Genomic DNA, 20,691 nt, shown 5'->3' with positions numbered 1-20,691 from the left:
GACGGCTGGGGGCCGTCATGATCCCGCCCACTTCGACAAACGCCGCACAGCCGCAGAATCGCGGCCGCGCCCACGGAGTTAAAACCTTTTCGAACAAACAAGTTTTGAGCATTCCCATTAAATGTTTTTTATCTTCTATACCTGCTCAATCCACTTACTTGGCACACACATTCCCTCCATCCCACATCCACGCGTCCTCTATTATCACACATTCCCTCCGTCCCACATCCATGCGTCCTCTATTATCACACATTCCCTCCGTCCCACATCCACGTGTCCTCTATTATCACACATTCCCTCCGTCCCACATCCATGCGTCCTCTATTATCACACATTCCCTCCGTCCCACATCCACACGTCCTCTATTATCACACATTCCCTCCGTCCCACATCCACGCGTCCTCTATTATCACACATTCCCTCCGTCCCACATCCACGCGTCCTCTATTATCACACATTCCCTCCGTCCCACATCCACGCGTCCTCTATTATCACACATTCCCTCTGTCCCACATCCACGCGTCCTCTATTATCACACATTCCCTCCGTCCCACATCCACGTGTCCTCTATTATCACACATTCCCTCCGTCCCACATCCACACGTCCTCTATTATCACACATTCCCTCCGTCCCACATCCACGCGTCCTCTATTATCACACATTCCCTCCGTCCCACATCCACGCGTCCTCTATTATCACACATTCCCTCCGTCCCACATCCACGCGTCCTCTATTATCACACATTCCCTCCGTCCTACATCCACGCGTCCTCTATTATCACACATTCCCTCTGTCCCACATCCACGCGTCCTCTATTATCACACATTCCCTCCGTCCCACATCCACGCGTCCTCTATTATCACACATTCCCTCCGTCCCACATCCACGCGTCCTCTATTATCACACATTCCCTCTGTCCCACATACACGCGTCCTCTATTATCACACATTCCCTCCGTCCCACATCCACGCGCCCTCTATTATCACACATTCCCTCCGTCCCACATCCACGCGTCCTCTATTATCACACATTTCCTCCGTCCCACATCCACCGTCCCACATCCACGCGCCCTCTATTGTCACACATTCCCTCCGTCCCACATCCATGCATCCTCTATTAAAACACAAGTAGAGGTCCTGCACCTGCATTTGTTCGGTCTTCAAATTCCTCAGGAGTGATGGTGCTTCCGCCCACAATTCTTCGCTTCAGGTTAAACCGATGCCAATCTAGTTTGTAGTGTTCCGTCTTAAAGAGAAAATTGACAGAGTCAAGAGAGCGCCTGAGAGCAGATGGACTTGTACAAGAGTACCCATAAGGGTCAGTAAGCCAAAGGGGTCCTCTCGTTCCAGACGGTGGAAGCCTGCCTCTGTGCTTTGAATCAACTCTCTTTCTTCGCCTACTGTCTCTCCTCCTTCTACGATTCCCTTATCCAGCTTACGCAATATATCTCAGTTTAATGTATACTACTGAAGTGAGTCAAAATGCTGCTGCAATTATGGAAAGGAAGTGGACATCGTATTTTAATATGTACATATTTGATAAGGTATTTTTAATGAATTGTACTGTTACTTATTTATTTAGTTTAATATATATAATATTGAATTTCTTTGGGTTAAAAGGTTGCTGCTATTGGGGAAAGGACGTGGATTCCGTACTCTTATCATGCATATACTATAAGGAAGTTTTAATGAATTGAATTGTAATTAATTTATTGTGGTTTCCCGTTGTGTTTAAAGACTATGCTCTAAATAAACAAAGAGTTCAATTCATTCATTACTGTCTCTCAATTTACAGGTCTAATGCATGTGCACCTCTCTAAGGTCCTTCCATGAAAGACATGTGTGAAGGTAGCATCCGAAAGGAGACTGTAGCGTTTCAACATGTCAAACAAGCATACAAATCATGTCCCTGTGGGCCTGCGCAGGCAACAATCATTACATCAGCACGATGGCCTGAAGCATGATTGTCAGGGATAGAGGGAGTCTGATCACAGGACGCGCACATTCCTATGCGAGGGTCTCTCATAGTGCTGAAGGATTGTCCTGTGGTAGTGTATGGTCAAACTGCCCTTAGATACAGGTTCAGGGAAGAGTTCTCTCGCTTATGCAGCAACTGTCTTTGATATTTGCAACAATGTCATCCTCGTAAACACCCTGTTGCAGCGGGCAGGCATCAACGGAACTGTCCCTCGGTGGTTCGCGTCCTTCCTGATTCAACGCTCACAGTTAATCAGGCTAAACTACTTGACCTCAAAAGCCACGCCAATCTCACAAGGAATCCCTCAAGGGTCAATACCGTCTCCTGCCCTTTTCAACCTCCATAGAAACCCTTGTAATAATTCTGAAACAAGCCAACATTGCCTAACACCCCTATACAGATGATATCCAACTTTACATGAAAATGCCGTCAGTCACAGACATCCAGCACTTCAATAGCACTCTCTCCACAGTCCTGGCTGTCCAGCAACCATCTTAAGCTCAACCCAGACAAAACCGAACTCTTTTGTATCCAACCCAAAGGAAAATCCTTCTCCATAGACATCTGGCGTGACAAACACACTGCTTTAAACTGCAAACTATCCATCTCCAACTCTCTTAAATATCTGGGGATTACACTCGACAGTCACCTGAACACGAAAGAGCATATTAATGCCTCTGCTAAAAGTGCTTTCCTCTCGCAGGAACACCCTAAAAAAGTCAAACACTTCATCCGCATCGAAGACCTAAAGACTGTGGTGCAATCCTTAGTCCTCCCAAGGAAGACTACGGTAACGCAATGATTATGGGTGCACAAAAAACACACACCTAGTCCCTATGAAAGCCGCACTTCGCACAGTGGCTAGATTACTTTAGAGGAAGAGTTGATTCAACAACAACACTCCCACTCTTAGAAAACTCAACTGGTTACCAAGCTAGGCCAGAGCTTTACTCCAAACCACCGGAATAACTTGCATAGCTCTCAACACGGTCTACCTCGCAAATAAATGATCAAAAGCCGGTCAAAAGAGGTCTCTTCGAAGTTCTCACAGTCTTCGCTTGATACCACCAAAATTTAAGAAGGAGAAGTCTGGCAGCAGCTCCTTCACTGGTAATGCGGCAAGAATCTGGAACTCACTGCTTCTGGATTTACATGACAATCATTCATTCCCTCACTTCAAGAAACTGAAACTTCTTCTCTTCATCAAATATCTAAACCCTCCACCCTAAACCATCCGACTGGTCTGTTTGCTCCCACTCCACACCCTATGAATAACTTTGAACATCAATTCCGTGGGGAAAACTGTCCCTCTACACTCTGTACCTGCACAACATCCTATTTTAGCTACCCCCGAAGGTATATAATTCATCGTTTTCCCCGTGAGTCGCAAACCTACTTTGTATACTGTTTCTATGTTTTTTTATTTACCCCACATGTAGGTTGTGCACCTACTGTTGTGCTAACTCTGTAAAGGGCTATATATTTTTAGACTGCAACGACCCCAAATACCGTCTTATTTATGTATACCATTTCCACCTCTCCATACACAGAGTCATGGGAGCTGTTCGCCACCTCTCATACAGAGACATGGGTGCTGTACGCCACCTCTCCTTATACAGGGACACGGGAGCTGTACGCCACCTCTCCTTATACAGAGACACGGGAGCTGTACGCCACCTCTCCTTATACAGAGACACGGGTGCTGTACGCCACCTCTCCTTATACAGAGACATGGGTGATGTACGCCACCTCTCCTTATACAGGGACACGGGAGCTGTACGCCACCTCTCCTTATACAGAGACACGGGTGCTGTACGCCACCTCTCCTTATACAGAGACACGGGAGCTGTACGCCACCTCTCCTTATACAGAGACACGGGTGCTGTACGCCACCTCTCCTTATACAGAGACACGGGAGCTGTACGCCACCTCTCCTTATACAGAGACACGGGTGCTGTACGCCACCTGTCCTTATACAGAGACATGGGTGCTGTACGCCACCTCTCCTTATACAGAGACATGGGTGCTGTACGCCACCTCTCCTTATACAGAGACACGGGAGCTGTACGCCACCTGTCCTTATACAGAGACATGGGTGATGTACGCCACCTGTCCTTATACAGAGACATGGGTGCTGTACGCCACCTCTCCTTATACAGAGACATGGGTGCTGTACGCCACCTCTCCTTATACAGAGACACGGGTGCTGTACGCCACCTCTCCTTATACAGAGACACGGGAGCTGTACGCCACCTCTCCTTATACAGAGACACGGGTGCTGTACGCCACCTCTCCTTATAAAGAGACACGGGCGCTGTACGCCACCTCTCCTTATACAGAGACACGGGTGCTGTACGCCACCTCTCCTTATACAGAGACACGGGAGCTGTACGCCACCTCTCCTTATACAGAGACACGGGAGCTGTACGCCACCTCTCCTTATACAGAGACACGGGTGCTGTACGCCACCTGTCCTTATACAGAGACATGGGTGATGTACGCCACCTCTCCTTATACAGAGACATGGGTGCTGTACGCCACCTGTCCTTATACAGAGACATGGGTGCTGTACGCCACCTCTCCTTATACAGAGACACGGGAGTTGTACGCCACCTCTCCTTATACAGAGACACGGGTGCTGTACGCCACCTCTCCTTATACAGAGACACGGGAGCTGTACGCCACCTGTCCTTATACAGAGACACGGGAGCTGTACGCCAGCTCTCCTTATACAGAGACACGGGAGCTGTACGCCACCTGTCCTTATACAGAGACATGGGTGATGTACGCCACCTCTCCTTATACAGAGACATGGGTGCTGTACGCCACCTGTCCTTATACAGAGACATGGGTGCTGTACGCCACCTCTCCTTTTACAGAGACATGGGTGCTGTACGCCACCTGTCCTTATACAGAGACATGGGTGCTGTACGCCACCTCTTCTTATACAGAGACACGGGAGCTGTACGCCACCTCTCCTTATACAGAGACATGGTTGCTGTACGCCACCTCTCCTTATACAGAGACATGGGTGATGTACGCCACCTCTCCTTATACAGAGACACGGGAGTTGTACGCCACCTGTCCTTATACAGAGACATGGGTGATGTATGTGTTCTCTCACCCTGGCAAAGGCTGCTCGTCTTTTTTCTTTAAAAAGATACATGAATTGCTTGCCTGTTCCCTAGACAAACAGGTGGTAGGATGCACTTCTGTTTACCACAACAGGCATGGGGGGGGGGGGGGGGCGGGATATCTTCCCCACCCATGCAGCCATATGGGGAAGCATGGCTGCTTCTGCAGACTTATATACGAGGTCTCACCCCAAGGCTGGCAGATCTGGGGAAGGGAGCTGCACGACTTCTGCTGACTAGAGGCGGACAAGGATGCAGGTCGGTCTCCTTGTGTGATCCTGTGCACATTTAAACCCCTCACCCATGAGAGGTGGCAGCTTCCATGCTCTGTTAACCCTGAACTGGAAGTGTAAGTTGCACATACATACATGATGAAAACAGTGGTTTAAAGCCTCTTTTGTCCAGTGCTACACAGAAGTAGTAATGCTCAAACAGTACAACAGAAAACTGACCTGCTCGTCCCTGCTGTCGAAGCCACACTGACAGGTGGAGCAGAACATCCGGTCCGACACCTCTGGAGTCAACGTCACGTCCTTCTGTTCATTCAAGGTTGGCTCTGTGAGAGACACAAAACACGTGTGTGAAGCAGCCAGCTTGCATGAGATACAAGTGCCACATCCTGACATGGCTCAGCGATGGGCAGGTTGTGGGAGATCCAAATGCCCTGCATACTGGCATAGGCTAGCAGCCTGAGGGCATGGTACAAAGTGTCCTAGACACTGGCACAGGCCAGCAACAACTGATACATGAAACCCAAACCCCAACATATTGGGAAGGCTCAGCGATGCACATGGATCGAAGTGCAATAAGTACTGGCATAGGTCAGAGATAACCAATATTCAGATCTGAACACCCTCCATACTGGCAAGTGTCAGCCACAGCCAAGCTGCACGAGCGGCCAGGATACCTTTGCACATACACACGTGGGTTAGGAATAGCCACGCTGCATAAGCTGCTGGGATCTCTTTGTACACACAAACACAGGTCAGGACAAGCCCGTCTGCACGAGCTTCCAGGATCCCTATGTACACACACATACACAGATCAGGAGAAGCCAGGCTGCATAAGCTGCTAGGATCCCTTTGTGCACACACACGGGTTAGGAACAGTCAGGCAGCTGTCCGACATGCAGGCTGGGTTCCGTTCGGGTACAGGAACTATTGAACAGGCCTTTAGGCTTTTGTTGTTACACTGGAAGGTGGTGGTGCTGGGCAAAGGCAGTCTCTATCTGGCCTTTATTGACCTTAAGACTGCCTTTGACCTGGTACCAAGGGAGGAACTTTGGAGGGTGCTTCATGGTTTAGGGATGCCCCCGTACCTACTGAACCTCCTCATTAACCTGCACTCCAACACCTATGCCCAGGTTAGATGGGGGCTGAATGGGGAAAAGACCGATAAAATCAGGGTCGAGAGGGGAGTAAGACAGGGCTGTGTTTTGGCCCCCACCTTATTCTCCCTCTATATTAACGGGGTGGTAGATCATCTATTGGGCGAACCATCAGATGCTCCCAGCCTGGGTGGAGTAAAAATTCCAACTCTGTTGTTCGCCGACGACACCCTCCTCATCTCCAAAACCCCCCAAGGTCTACAGTTTTTGCTGAACCGCTTCCAGGATTTCTGTAGCACTAAAGGCCTCGTCATTAACATAGACAAGACCAAGTACCTAGTCATGCACCCACCCCGCAAACTTGGTCGCCCTCCAATCCTGAACTCCATACCCTTAGAAAGAGTGGCGGAATTTGATTATCTGGGGATCCGTCTGAATGATGCAATGAGCTGGACTGCCCACATCGATAAAATGACTCTGGCCCACAAAAGGGTGGGGGGCGCCCTTCTTAAGGAGTACAATAACTCCTCAAAACATTGTGTTGCACCCATACTGGAGATTTATAAAGCTCGTGCAGTCCCTGCTTCTCTCTATGGATCGGAACTGTGGGGCTTGGGCAAAGTCGACTCATTGAGTAAGGCCGAAAATAAATTTATCAAGGATCTTCTTGCTATTCCATCGAGCAGCCCGACCATCCCAATGCTTTTGGACACTGGCTGTAAAGCCATAAGGGACCAGGCTCGGCTTCGCCCCCTTCTGCTCTGGGCACGCTTGTGGAGGGTCCCGGAGCTACAATCGTATGCCAATGGTCTGGCAGAAGTGATGCATGCTGATGGTTGGAGCAGCATCAAATGGCTGAAGGACATAAAACATCTTTTAGGGGAACTGGGTTTGGCTTCATGCTGGCATAGTCACTCCGCTCCACCAAAGAAGATTCTAAAAAAACTTTTCTGGGAGTGGGTTGACGTGAAGCGCTCTAGTAGCCAGCAGCATTGCAAAACCACCGCAGCTTTCCTGTTGTTCAAAGACGTTGTCTTGTATGAGCCATATATGGATATTATAACAGTAGCTATGGATAGGTCCTTGTACATTAAATTTCGGCTAGGAACCTTGCCCTTGGCGGATCTCTGTTCAAGGTGGAATAAAGCCCAGCCCACATCACGCTTTTGTGCCTCTTGTCCGGACAAACCAGAGACGGTGCCACACTTCCTTTTCGAATGCCAGGACTATGGTCGCCCCAGATCGCGTTGGCTTGGCCCCATTTGCAGAGAACTGGGGACTCGTCAGCACTCTGTTGCCCTTCGGATTCTTTTAACCAACACAGCCCCTCCTATTGTTTGTGCTGTTGCAAAATTTTTAAAATGGGCTTGGTTGACAAGACTTAGAAGACTGTCCATAACAATTTAATTCTTTTTTATCTAATTTATGCTGACATACCGTGTTTTAATTATCATTCCACTTGTACAGTCTTACTTATTTCGACATGCTGTTTTTATCTTTTTGTACTGCTTTTATGATATGTGCATATCGAAATAAAGCATCAATCAATCAATCAATCAGTCAGGCAGCACGAACATCCAGGATTCCTTTGTGCACACACACACACACATGGGTCAGTGGTAGCCAGGCTACACAAGCTGCCAGGATCTCTGTACATACATAAATACATAAACACATAGACGTGCGCGCACACACACGCGAGTCAGGAACAGTCAGACTAGTATGGGTCCTTTATATAAGCATACGGTGTGAAGCCAAAATAATGTACACAATGTTACTGGTATACTGCCACATCAATCCAGTTTCTCTCCAGTATCGTTCCTAACCCGCACTGACGTACATAAAAAATTGCTCTCTTCCCTGTGCCTAGACTTCAACCCCCACCACTACACCCTCATCTTGTAAAAATCCCTAAAGGTATCTACCATGAGCAGGCTACACACTACGTACCACCCAGATAATTCGCATTGTGAACGTCGCAAAACAAGGCACCAAACAAGATATACATTCTGCCTGTGGGCCATGAAATCCAGGCTCCATGGCCCATCTCAGAGATCACCAGCAGTGCGCAAACTGTGCAGTGTCCCCACATCCTTATTATTGTTATATCCTCATGTCCTAAACACAGATATATCCTGATTGCACATGTTCCAAGACCAAAAGACATACAGGCCGACACGCACACAGAGCAGCTCATAGAGGCTCGAATCTGCAGATAACACTAGGTTAAGATATACATACAATCAATCAGAACATTTGTACAGCGCACTATTTACCAGTGAGGGTCTCAAGGGGCTGGGGGGGGGATAGGGGGGAGAGAGGCAGGGAGGTGCTGCTACTGCTCGAATAGCCAGGTCTTGAGGAGTCATCTGAAGGTTAGCAGGTCCTGGTTTGCCGTAGGAGGATAGGGAGTGTGTTCCAGGTTTTGGCAGCGAGACGAGACAACGATCTGACGCCGGGGGTTGCTCTTCGGATGCGGAGGACTGTGGCGTGGGCGAGGTCAGTGGTTTGGGGTGTAGAAACTGAGTCGTCCGTTGAGATACGTTGGTCCGGTGTTGTGGAGTGCCTTGTGTGCACGGGTGAGGAGCTTGAAGGTGATCCTCTTGTTGACGGGGAGCCAGTGCAGGTCTCTCAGGTGGGATGTGATGTGGCTGCGGCGAGGGATGTCGAGGATCAGGCGAGCAGAGGCGTTTTTAATGCATTGACGTCATTTCAGGAGTTTGGCCGAGGCTCCTGCGTAGAGTGCGTTTCCGTAGTCCAGCCTGCTGCTGACGAGGGCCTGGGTGACCGTTCTTCTTGTTTCGGTGGGGATCCACCTGTAGGTCTTGCGGAGCATGCGAAGGGCGTGAAAGCATGATGAGGAGACGGCGTTGACTTATCTGGTCATCGAGAGGGAGGAGTCCAGGATGAAGCTCAGGTTGCGTGCGTGGTCTGTTGGCTTGGGAGCAGTGCCCAGGGCTGGGGGCCACCAGGAGTTGTCCCAGGCAGAGGGCGATGGTCCCAGGATGAGGACTTCCGTCTTGTCGGAGTTCAGTTTCAGGCGGCTGTTCTTCATCCATTTGGCGACGTCTTTCATCCCTTCGTGTAGGCTAGTTCTGGCGGTGTCGGGGTCTCTGGTGAGGGAGAGGATCAGCTGGGTGTCGTCGGCGTAGGAGATGATGTTGAGGTTGTGTTGGTGTGCGATGGCTTCAAGAGGTCTCATGTAGACGTTGAAGAGGGTGGGGCTGAGTGATGATCCTTGCGGAACGCCGCACTATGGTGGACAGTGTTGACCTCCTGGACAAGATACGACTCCCCATGCTCACACACGAAGAAAGGGAGGAACTAGGTAGTGACATAATGGATGAAGAAATCTGCAGGGCTATCAGAGCACTCCAATCTAGAAAGGCAGCAGGGCCTTATTGTATACCCGTGGAACTTTACAAAAGAGTTGCAACCTTGGTAGCCCAGCATATGCTAACCATGTCTGAAGAATAGTTGACGCAGGGCAGTTTACCGGTAGACCTAAAAACAGCGACAATAGTGGTCATCCCAAAGCTGGGTAAACCCCCAGAGAACTGTTCTTCCTATAGACCAATATCACTGTTAAATGTAGAAGCGAAGGTCCTGGCCAAGGTAATAGCCAACAGGCTTACTAAAGTAATAACACGCCTAGTACATCCAGACCAGTCTGGCTTTATGCCTAAGCGCAACACTAGAATAAACCTCAGACGTTTATATGGCATGATGCATGTAAGAAACTCAAATCAGAAGAAAGTGCTGAAGTGTGTGCGTGGGCCCGGGGGTCTGTAGATGAGGGTTCCTCTAAGGGTGTTCTTGGGGTCGGTGTGGATCTGGAAGTGTAGGTGTTCGGCGGTGGTGAGGGTGTCTTCGGTGTTGGTTGTGATGCTGATGGTCTTCCTGTAGATGATGGCGATTCCTCCTCCGGTTTAGTTGACGCAGTCCTTGCCTGGAGGGTTCTTCAGTGGAGCAAGGGCGTCGGCGCAGTTGGTGATCCACTGTGCGAGGTAGCGGGCTGCGTCGTTGGTGTCAGAGGTGTCGGTTGGTGGGTTCTGGCCCAGTGATGTGGTTAGCTGGTCTGTGGTGACTTTGCTCTAGCTTGTGCGGGGGATCTGTTGCGGGTGGTGGTGGGATGTAGTCTTCTTAAAGGTGAAATGAATGCAGCTGTGGTCGGTCCAGTGTAGTCCGGTGGAGTGGCTGAAGGAGACGTGGTTGCTGGCGGAGAAGATGGGGTCGAGCGTCTGGCCGGCGTAGTGGGTGGGGGTGTTCACCAGTTACTGGAGTTCGAGGTTGGCGAGCAGGGTGGTGGTGTTGTTGTCGTTATTGTTCTCCTGGTTGAAATTCAGGTCCCCTAGGAGGATGAATTCTGATGTGGCGAGGGCATGCGGGCTGATGAAGTCGGCGATGGTTTCGCTGAAGTGTGTGCGTGGGCCCGGGGGTCTGTAGATGAAGTGTAGGTGTTCGGCGGTGGTGAGGGTGTTGGTTGTGACTCTGATGGTGTTCCTGTAGATGATGGCGATTCCTCCTCCGGTTTAGTTGACGCGGTCCTTACGGGTGATCTTGTAGCCGTCCGGGATGGCTATGGCGATGTCGGGGGCTGAGGAGGCGTTCATCCAGGTTTCCGTGAGGAAGGCGATGTCCGGTGCTGTTGTATCGAGGAGGTCCCAGAGTTCGACGGTGTGCTTGGGGACGGAGCTGGTGTTGAGTAGGAAGCACTTGAGGTGGTTGTTGTTGTTGCTTGGTCTGGGGGGCGGGGTGCAGGTTCAGAGGCAGGTGAATTTGCAGGCTTGGCAGGTGAAGGGTCCATGGGTGCGCTTCGGGGTGGCTTGGTAGCAGGCGGGTTGAGTGCGGTGTTGATTGCGTTGAGTGCGGCGGTGTCGTATCTCAATCGGGTTTCCTGGCTTCGGCGGGGGCCAGAGGTTCTGGCGTTGGGCGCGGTCCAGGTGCGGACGGGCGCAGACGGGCTTGCCTTTGGCGTGCCGGCGTCGCGGCCGCTGCACAAGGTCTTCATATGAGGGGCTGTGGGAGGGAGGAGCAGCTGGGAGGTGGGCGTGGGGCGGCGAATGGGAAACCAGGGGGGCGGGGCCACAGTGACGCAGCAGCGGGAAAGCGCGAGGGAGGGGAGCGGGAGACAGAAGGCAAACGGGGGCCAGGGGGGGCACAAAGGGTACAAAGCAATGGCAAAACAAAATTACAACAAACTCAGGACAAGAGAGGCAACAGATCAAGAAGGAGCGACGGAGTCAGACAGGACAAAAGTCAAAAACGAAATAAAACAGACAAATCAAACCAGCAAAGTAGCAGCGGGACAGCGGCACAGGGAGGACCGTGTGGCAGCTGAGGGGGGCAGCCTACCTGGTGACAGGGTCATGGGTCGCCGACCATAGGTTAAGAATCTTACCCTCCCACATCCCTGTGAGTGCTACGTACCTGCCCAATTGGTCATGCCATTTCTTTTGAGGAACTAATGGGAGCGTCACTGTCACCAAAATTCCCACCCCTCTGGACCTTGATGTGTACCCCGCATGTGCCAATAGTTTGTAGCCAAATCTGTCAAGTGCTCTGCATGTAATACCCTTTAAGTGCGTTTCTTGTAGTAGGACTACGTCTGGGGCATGTCTTCGAATGTATTGCAATACAATGGTGCGCTTAATTTTGTTGCCCAATCCATTGACATTCCATGTCATGAGCATCATTTCGCTCCCGGCGGGAGTGCGTGTTTTAGGTGGGGACTGGAGCTGCATTTAATTCTCCTTCAAAACCATTTGTGTTCTTTGGTGTAGCGTTGTGCAGAGTGTATGTCACTATCACTTCCTATTTTTAGGGATTCTGTGCTTCCCACCTCCCTTGCACCCCTATCTTTTCCCTCGTGCATTGTGTCTATGCATTTGAAACCTGTAGCAAATAACCTGTAACTTTGTAACTCTCTACTGTATAACTCTCCCCTCCCTCCTACCCTGCACAGTGGGCAAACAGCAACCCACCCCCCCAACTTGCAGAGCGCCAGTCGCCCCATAACTCTCGTTAATGCGTTGGGCGTGTCGAGCTAAACCTTTGCCCGCCGGGCCAGCTCCCACCCCCCTCCTATTTACCTCGACTCTATATCTTCAGTATTACTTAAAGGCATACTAAACTCAGATTATATTAGAAACCAGTTGCCCATGGTCTAAATATAGCTTAAGCAAATTGTCTTACATGAACGTCTACTCTCTTGCCAGAGTTTCTTCCATCGATGCCTCTGCCTCAATTGCTGCCCTTAGGCTGCCATCCGTTCCTCGCAGTCCACTGCCGGAACTAGGGTCGTATTTCACCTTAATCATCCGGTTAAGGAGTTTCCCAGGTGTAGGAGAGTAGGGTCTGCAATCCTATGATCACCCAGATTTTTGCTTTTTGCTGCACTGGTTTACGACTTTCCCTGGCTGTGGGCCTGCTAATCAGACCCACAGCCTAGCTGTTCTCTCTATCCAAATTGTACTCAGGTACTGAATTGGCACTGGGCCCTCTCCAAGTCCCTGTACCCAGGGCTGAGGTGCACCCAGAAGTCTCCCAGGGGCTGAAGCATGTATTATGCCACCCCTGGATTGACTAACTAAAACTGACACAACTGGCTGCACGACAGCTGGGGCAAGGTGGTGTACTCACCCTTTGCTTTAGATATAGTATACCTATATCTAACCCTAAAAATGGACACACAGATCTCCTATCAGTCACTCCTATAGCAGGCCTTAACAATCCTGAAGGCAGAGTGCTTGGAATCGTGTGAGATGGTGCTCTAGCATGAGCTGAGCCTGTCTGCGGCTTTCGGGATCCATCCCTTAGCCGTTTCCATGATATCGCATACCATATACTCTTAAGTGCATTATAATCCTCGCGGTTATGTGCCAACTCTGGTATCGCTTTATCAAAACATGTCGAGTAAGGTGTCATACGAATTGGAATACTAACCCCTCGCCAATTCTGGCGACGGGGTTAGCATTCCACCCTTCTAGAGGGACACGACATGCCTGTAACCTATAACCCGGTTAAAAGTCAGACAGAGCCTTAGCATCCACAAAATGGATGCTGCCACCGAGACACAAGTCTGCCCTCCTGCTGCTGGGAGTCCTCCCAGAGCAGGAGATAAGGACAAAGGGTTTCCTGCCAGGGGCGGTGCCAGCACCGTCCCAGACAGGGTTTTGTGTATTGTAGGTAGGCAGGGCTTTAGAGGAAGGTGACTGCAAGTGGCACCCCGGTGCTCACTGTGCATAGGCCGGCTGGAACCAGTTCCAGGGGCACTCCAGCCCCTGGCCTGGGGAAAAGCCCGCCAAGGAAGTGGGTGTAACCACCCCCCTCCTGGTCCCACCCATAGGGCAGGACCTAGTCGCGTGCCAGCCCCCTTTTACAGGATAAAGGTAGAGACTGGCCCCCTTCCAAATCAGATCATCTTTGAATCCTGAAACTACTTTCTGCGAAAGGAACTCAAGACTTCTTCCTAAGATTTCTCCCTTGTGACTAAGGAGTAGTCACCCTGCATCCGCAGGCACCATCTAAAGAACACTGCGGTCTGCTGTAAGTCCTTCCTCCGGAATCCGACTGCCCAGCTCGACGAGAACCGGCTTCCCTGGCACCTCTGACCTCTACCCACCTCTACAGCCCAGCTGAGAACCGTGGGTGCGACGAGACCTCAAGGGACCGGCCATCTGCAAGACTGCACGACTTCTTTCCAGCAAGCCCGCCGAGTAATCTACTGGTGAGTGCTTTGGGGTCCGAGAAGCCCCGACTCTGAGCAGCTCCAGCTCCGAAGTGCAGCCCCCCAGCATCTCCACGATCTGCGTGGGGCCCTTCTGCTTTCCGCTGCTCACCGCGTTGTTTGGCTACTAGCCCGTTGGCTTGTGGCCTTCCTGACGACGCCCGACGACATTTCTGCTGCTGGTCTGGTTGCTCCAGACTGGCCCTTGCTCCCTTCCAGAAGAGGAGCACCCCGGACCCTCCTGGTCCACTCAAGACGCCATTTTGAGTCCACCGCGTGGGCTTGAATTAGCCAAGGCTTGTTGCCCAATCCTGGGTAACTTCGACGCCAACGACTTCATCCTTCGTGGGACAGCTCGCACCTCCATCCTGGTCGCCGACAACGCCTCCTGGTCCGAGAGACTGCAGAGCCCAGCAGCGCCCACTCACCTGACTGCGGTGACTTCGCCCGGTGCCATCCTGGTGCCCACTTAATCACTGGCTAGTGATTCAAGAACTTGGTCCCCTCTGCTTTCAGGTTTTCTTCTTCCTTGATCCAGGCTTGGATCCATCGAACTTTCCTTCACTGGTCGCCTGCCAGCAACTTCTTCCTTCCAGGCTCCTGGTCCGGCAACGAGATCCCCGACGTCTTTTCAGACCTATGCAGCTGCAGCCCCTGGGCTAGGTAACTTCGGCACTCCGGTGTCCCAGCATAGCCTCACTATCCAAGGGTCAGGATCCACTGTCGTTTTCTCCCTACCAGGTCGGGTTCGCCCGTGAACACTAACTTTGTGAATTCTAGCTTCCATAGACTTTGTCCCGCATCCCACGTGAGAGTGCACACTCTGCACCCGAGTCCCCTGGGCCTCCTAGTAGTAATCTAACGATTCCCTAGTCCAGTCCTAGCGATTCCAAAGCCTATTAGAACTGTTACTTACCTGCTAGTAATTCGCATTCCACTTTTAGCGTATATGGTTTTTCGTGCCCCTCGGGCATTTGTGTAACGTGCTAACTTAAAAGTATTTTCGTAAGAGTTTTGTTGTGTGCTTAGCTCCCTGTCTCATAAAGAGCCAGGGTAGTCTTGTTATAAATAAATACACTGTTTATTTTCATAACAACTTGTGTGGTGTCCTTTCACTGGGTGTTCAAGGGGTAATGTGATGGTAAAACAGCTGGCTTAACACGCCCTCTAGAGTCTTAGCCTTAGACTGCTCGTATCCATGCTACTAGGATAGCTGGTCTATAAGGTTGACTTACAACCAATCATCAATAAGGGTTGTTTGGACTGATATATAGTGATCACTAGAATAGTGAGCACTGCACATCAGGCCAACTTCTCACATTGGTGAGCAGCGGTTGGGATTTGAGCTTGCTGTTGTTTTACCACACATGCCCTAAGAATATCTTGTGAAAGATCACATAAGTACTAAAGGTACATATAACTTAGCTTAGAATACTCTGAGTTCTACTGAACCAGCTGTTGTAGCTCCTAGGGCCTAGCACACCCTAAACTACAACTCTAGCAAGGGATCAGTAGGCAAACATATAGTGTAGGTAAGTGCACCACTTACACCTCACTAGAAAAGCATGTCGACTCAGGAGGACTCTACTGAGACTCCCCTGGTCAGTGTTGACCCTCCACAGGTCACTTCAAGATATGCAGCTCTCAGCTTTCATGAGATGAGACAGATCTGTGTCTCCAGAAAACTGAAGCAGGGGTCTAACCCCACCACTTCCTTTCTGATAGGTCTCCTAGAGACATATGATGCCAGAAAGCTTTCTCAGTTACATGAGAACATGCCAGCCTTAGAAGGAACCTCTGGGGATCCAGATCTCCACAACACTGATTCAGCAGTTGAGGAGGAGGATCAGGAGGTACTCTCTGGGGATGAGGTAGACAAGGGTCTTGAGGTAGTCAGAAGGCTAACTAGGACCAACTTAGACTTACTTGGGCTAGGATCTGGGGGCCCCCCAGTACTAACCCGAAGTGGGCCTAACCTTGGAGTTAGGAGAGATAGATCTCTTTCTAGGGACTCCAATAGATCTCTGCACTCTAATGCCTCTTCTCAGGGGAGAAGGAATCCTCCACAGAGGAGATTTACTTCCCCTCAGAGAAAGGAGCATGAAGCTAGGATGAGACAAGCTGAACTGAGGATTGAAAGGGAAGAAATTGCCCTGGCCAAAGAGAAGCTTGCCCTGGCAAGAGAGCAGCAGATGAGTGGGCTAGCTCCCACTGGTGGCAGCAATCTCCCAAGAGATAGAGAGAAGGGTTTAGATACTAAACACCTGACTAAAATAGTGCCCCCCTTTAAGCAAGGGGATGATATCCAGAAATGGATGGCTGCTCTGGAGAGGGCCTGCACTGTGCAGGGCATTCCCCAGAGTCAGTGGGCAGCTATACTGTGGCTCTCCTTTGATGGTAAAGGTAGAGATAAGCTCCTCACTACAAGAGTGGAGGATGCTAACAATTACCAGGTCCTGAAGAATACACTGGTTGATGGGTTTGGTTTAACCACTGAGCAGTACAGGTTGCTGTTCAGAGACACCCAGAAAACTCAGTCTCAGGACTGGTCTGATTTTGTGGATTGTGCCACTAAGGCTTTGGAGGGCTGGTTGCTGGGTAGCAAGGTTACAGATTACACAGGATTGTATAATCTAATGATGAGAGAACACATTTTAAACAATTGTCAGAACCAGTTGCTGCACCAGCACCTTGTTGATTCAGATCTGACCTCTCCCCAAGAATTGGGAAAGAAGGCAGACAAATGGGTCAGGACAAGGATCAAGCAGAACCAGAACCAGAACCAGGGTGGTCAGAAGAAAGCAGACCAGAAGGGTAATGTTAAGAATGAGCAAAATGACCAGAAGTCTTCACCAGGTCCCCAACAAACCAAAGAGGGTGGGGGTCAGGCTTCCCAGAAGAAGAAGACTCAAGAAGGCCAGTCAAAAAGGTGGTGCCAGTACTGCAAAAGTAAATCTCACTGGTTTAGTGAGTGCACCAAAAGAGGAGGAGGACAAACTCCTGCCACTACAGCTCCTAAAGCAACTGCACCCCCTAGTACAGTCAGTAGTGGTAGTGTCACTCCCAAGGCATTAGTTGGGTTAACCTTGGGTACTGAGGGGTCTGACAACTTAGTTGGCACACTCACTCAGGCTGTCCTTGTCTGTACAGGGGATGTGGATATGTCCCCTGAAATAAGTCCCAATACTTTGGGCAAATACAGGCAGACACCTTTGATTAATGGCAAAATGGCTCAGGCCTATAGGGACACTTGTGCCAGTGTCACCATGGTGACACCTAACTTTGTGGACCCTGGACAGATCATGCCAGGTACTGATTTCCTGGTGACCAATGCCAGCAATGTCACTACTAGTCATAGTGTGGCAATTGTAGCTTTCTCCTGGGGTGGAGTGAAGGGACAAAAGAAAGTTGTAGTCAGTTCAGACCTCCCAGTTGATTGTTTGTTGGGCAATGATTTGGAGTCATCACAATGGTCAGAAGTGGAGCAGAGGACTCACATGGAGATGTTAGGCTTGCCAGCACATGTGCTTGCTGTGACTAGGTCACAGGCCAGAAGATGCCCCACTGAACAGGTGCTGGATCCTGAAACTATGGACCAGACACCTCCCAAGAAGAAGAGCAGTAAGGGTAAGGCTTTGCCTTCCCCCTTGCCCCAGGTTGAGGATCAAGTCTCTGAGGAGGCTGATCTAGAAGGGCTGAGGGAAACTGAGCCTAAAGAGCTTGAACTTGATCAAGTTGAGTTTCTGGGCTCAGGGGGACCCTCCAGAGCAGACCTGGGGAAGGAACAGTTGAGCTGCCCTTCACTTGAACCCCTCAGACAGCAGGCTGCTGCTGAGGCTGCAGGGAATGCCACAGGTGCCCACAGGGTATACTGGGAAGATGGACTCCTGTACTCTGAGTCAAGAGACCCCAAGCCTGGTGCAACCAGGAGGCTGGTCATCCCCTTGTCTCTGAGGGGTTTCCTTCTCACCTTGGCCCATGAGATTCCCCTTGCAGGTCATTTAGGTCAGACAAAGACTTGGGACAGGCTTGTCTCACACTTTCACTGGCCCCATATGAATGAGAATACCAAGGAGTTTTGTCGCTCATGTGTCACTTGCCAAGCCAGTGGTAAGTCAGGTGGCACAACAAAGGCCCCCCTCATACCACTACCTGTGGTGGGGGTTCCCTTTGAAAGAGTGGGGATTGACATTGTTGGTCCAATGGAACCCCAGACAGCATCAGGACACAAGTTTATACTGGTGGTGGTGGACCATGCCACCAGGTATCCTGAGGCTATTCCCCTTAGGACCACTACAGCCCCTGTAGTGGCAAGAGCCCTAGTTGGAGTGTTCTCCAGAGTGGGTTTCCCTAAGGAGGTCGTTTCTGACAGAGGTACAAACTTCATGTCAGGATATCTGACTGCCATGTGGAAAGAGTGTGGTGTGAACTACAAGTTCACCACACCCTATCATCCACAATGCAATGGGCTTGTTGAGAGATTCAACAGGACCCTGAAAGGGGTGATTCATGGACTACCTGAACCTCTTAGGAGAAGATGGGATGTCCTGATCCCCTGCCTCTTGTTTGCTTACAGAGAGGTCCCACAGAAGGGGGTTGGCTACAGCCCTTTTGAGCTTCTGTATGGGCATCCTGTAAGGGGACCCCTGTGTTTGGTGAAGGAAGGATGGGAGAGACCTCTCAAAAAGCCTGCAACCAACATAGTGGACTATGTACTTGGCCTCCGCTCCAGGATGGCTGAGTATATGGAAAAGGCATCTAAAAACCTTGAGGCCAGCCAGGAACTTCAAAAAGCTTGGCATGACCAAAAGGCTGTACTGACTGTGTACCAGCCAGGACAGAAGGTGTGGGTGCTGGAGCCAGTGGCCCCAGCAGCTCTGAAAGACAAATGGTCTGGGCCCCACACCATCATTGAGCAAAAGGGAGAGGTTACCTACTTGGTGGACCTTGGAACTCCCAGGAGCCCTCTCAGAGTGCTCCATGTTAACAGGCTCAAGGCATATGTTGACAGGAAGGACATGAGCTTGCTCATGGCCACAGATGAGGGACAGGAGGAAGAGAGTGACCCTCTCCCAGACCTGCTCACTCAGAATCCTGATGATGGATCAGTTGATGGTGTTGTCTTTTGTGGCAGCCTCACTGAACATCAGCAACAGGATTGCAGGCAAGTTCTGCAATCCTTTCGACATATGTTCTCTCTGACACCCAGCCAAACTGATTGGTGTACCCATGATGTTGACACTGGAGACAGCCTGCCTGTCAAGAGTAAAATCTACAGGCAGCCTGATCATGTTAGAGACTGCATCAAAACTGAAGTGCAGAAAATGTTGGAACTGGGAGTCATTGAGCCCTCAGATAGCCCTTGGGCTAGCCCAGTAGTTCTAGTGCCAAAGCCTCACACCCAGGGTGGTAAGAGAGAGATGAGGTTTTGCGTAGACTACAGAGGCCTCAATGCAGTCACTAAGACTGATGCCCACCCAATACCAAGAGCAGATGAGCTTATAGATAGATTGGCTTCTGCCAACTTCTTAAGCACATTTGATTTGACAGCTGGGTATTGGCAAATCAGGTTAGCTGAGGAAGCCAAACCCAAGACAGCATTTTCTACCCCTGGAGGGCATTATCAATTTGTGGTAATGCCCTTTGGACTGAAAAATGCACCTGCCACCTTCCAAAGGTTGGTGAATCAAGTCCTCACTGGGCTGGATGACTTCTGTGCAGCTTATCTTGACGATATTGCTGTCTTTAGCTCCACCTGGGAGGATCACCTGGTCCACCTGAGGAAAGTGTTAGAGGCCCTGCAAAAGGCAGGCCTCACTATCAAGGCCACAAAGTGCCAGATAGGGCAGTCACAGGTTGTATACCTGGGCCACCTTGTAGGTGGAGGCCAGGTTCAGCCACTGGAGAGTAAGATACAGGCCATCAAGGACTGGACTCCTCCAATCACCCAGACTCAGGTTAGAGCTTTCTTGGGCCTGACTGGGTACTATAGGAAGTTTGTCAGAAATTATGGGTCCATAGTGACCCCCCTTAATGACCTGACAAGCAAGAAGATGCCAAAGAAAGTTCAGTGGACAGCAAGCTGTCAGAAAGCATTCAATGACCTAAAGCAGGCCATGTGCACAGCACCTATCCTCAAGAGTCCAGATTACTCCAAGCCATTCATTGTCCAAACAGATGCTTCTGAGTTGGGTGTGGGAGCTGTTCTGTCTCAACTGAATTTTGATGGTAATGATCAGCCTATTGCTTTCATTAGTAGAAGGTTGACACCCAGAGAGAAAAATTGGTCAGCTATTGAGAGGGAGGCCTTTGCTGTGGTCTGGGCCCTGAAGAAGCTGAGGGCCTACTTGTTTGGCACTCACTTCACCATTCAGACAGACCATAAGCCCCTCTTGTGGCTAAATCAGATGAAGGGTGAAAACCCCAAACTGCTTAGGTGGTCCATTTCCCTACAGGGGATGGATTTTACAGTGGAGCATAGACCTGGGACTGATCACAGCAATGCTGATGGGCTCTCCAGGTA

The 20,691-nt window shown here is 50.4% G+C and overlaps 1 protein-coding gene across 3 annotated transcripts in view; it reads right to left on the bottom strand.

Annotated features, from left to right (window-relative positions):
* The window catches only part of ANKZF1 (ankyrin repeat and zinc finger peptidyl tRNA hydrolase 1), a 145,058-nt gene that overhangs the window by 93,794 nt on the left and 30,573 nt on the right, over nt 1-20,691 (bottom strand). For all 3 annotated transcript variants that reach the window (XM_078679153.1, XM_078679152.1, XM_078679154.1), the window contains exons 3-4: nt 5,565-5,668; nt 1,144-1,246 (exon numbers count right to left, since the gene is read on the bottom strand). In XM_078679153.1, the coding sequence (XP_078535279.1) occupies nt 1,144-1,246; nt 5,565-5,668 (207 nt within the window). The remainder of the gene's footprint in view (nt 1-1,143; nt 1,247-5,564; nt 5,669-20,691) is intronic.

Source organism: Lissotriton helveticus, chromosome 3_1 (assembly GCF_964261635.1).
Source record: "Lissotriton helveticus chromosome 3_1, aLisHel1.1, whole genome shotgun sequence".
Taxonomy (NCBI): Eukaryota; Metazoa; Chordata; class Amphibia; order Caudata; family Salamandridae; genus Lissotriton; species Lissotriton helveticus.
Note: the sequence above shows the minus strand (reverse complement) of the source record. Positions and strands in the feature narration are given on the sequence as shown.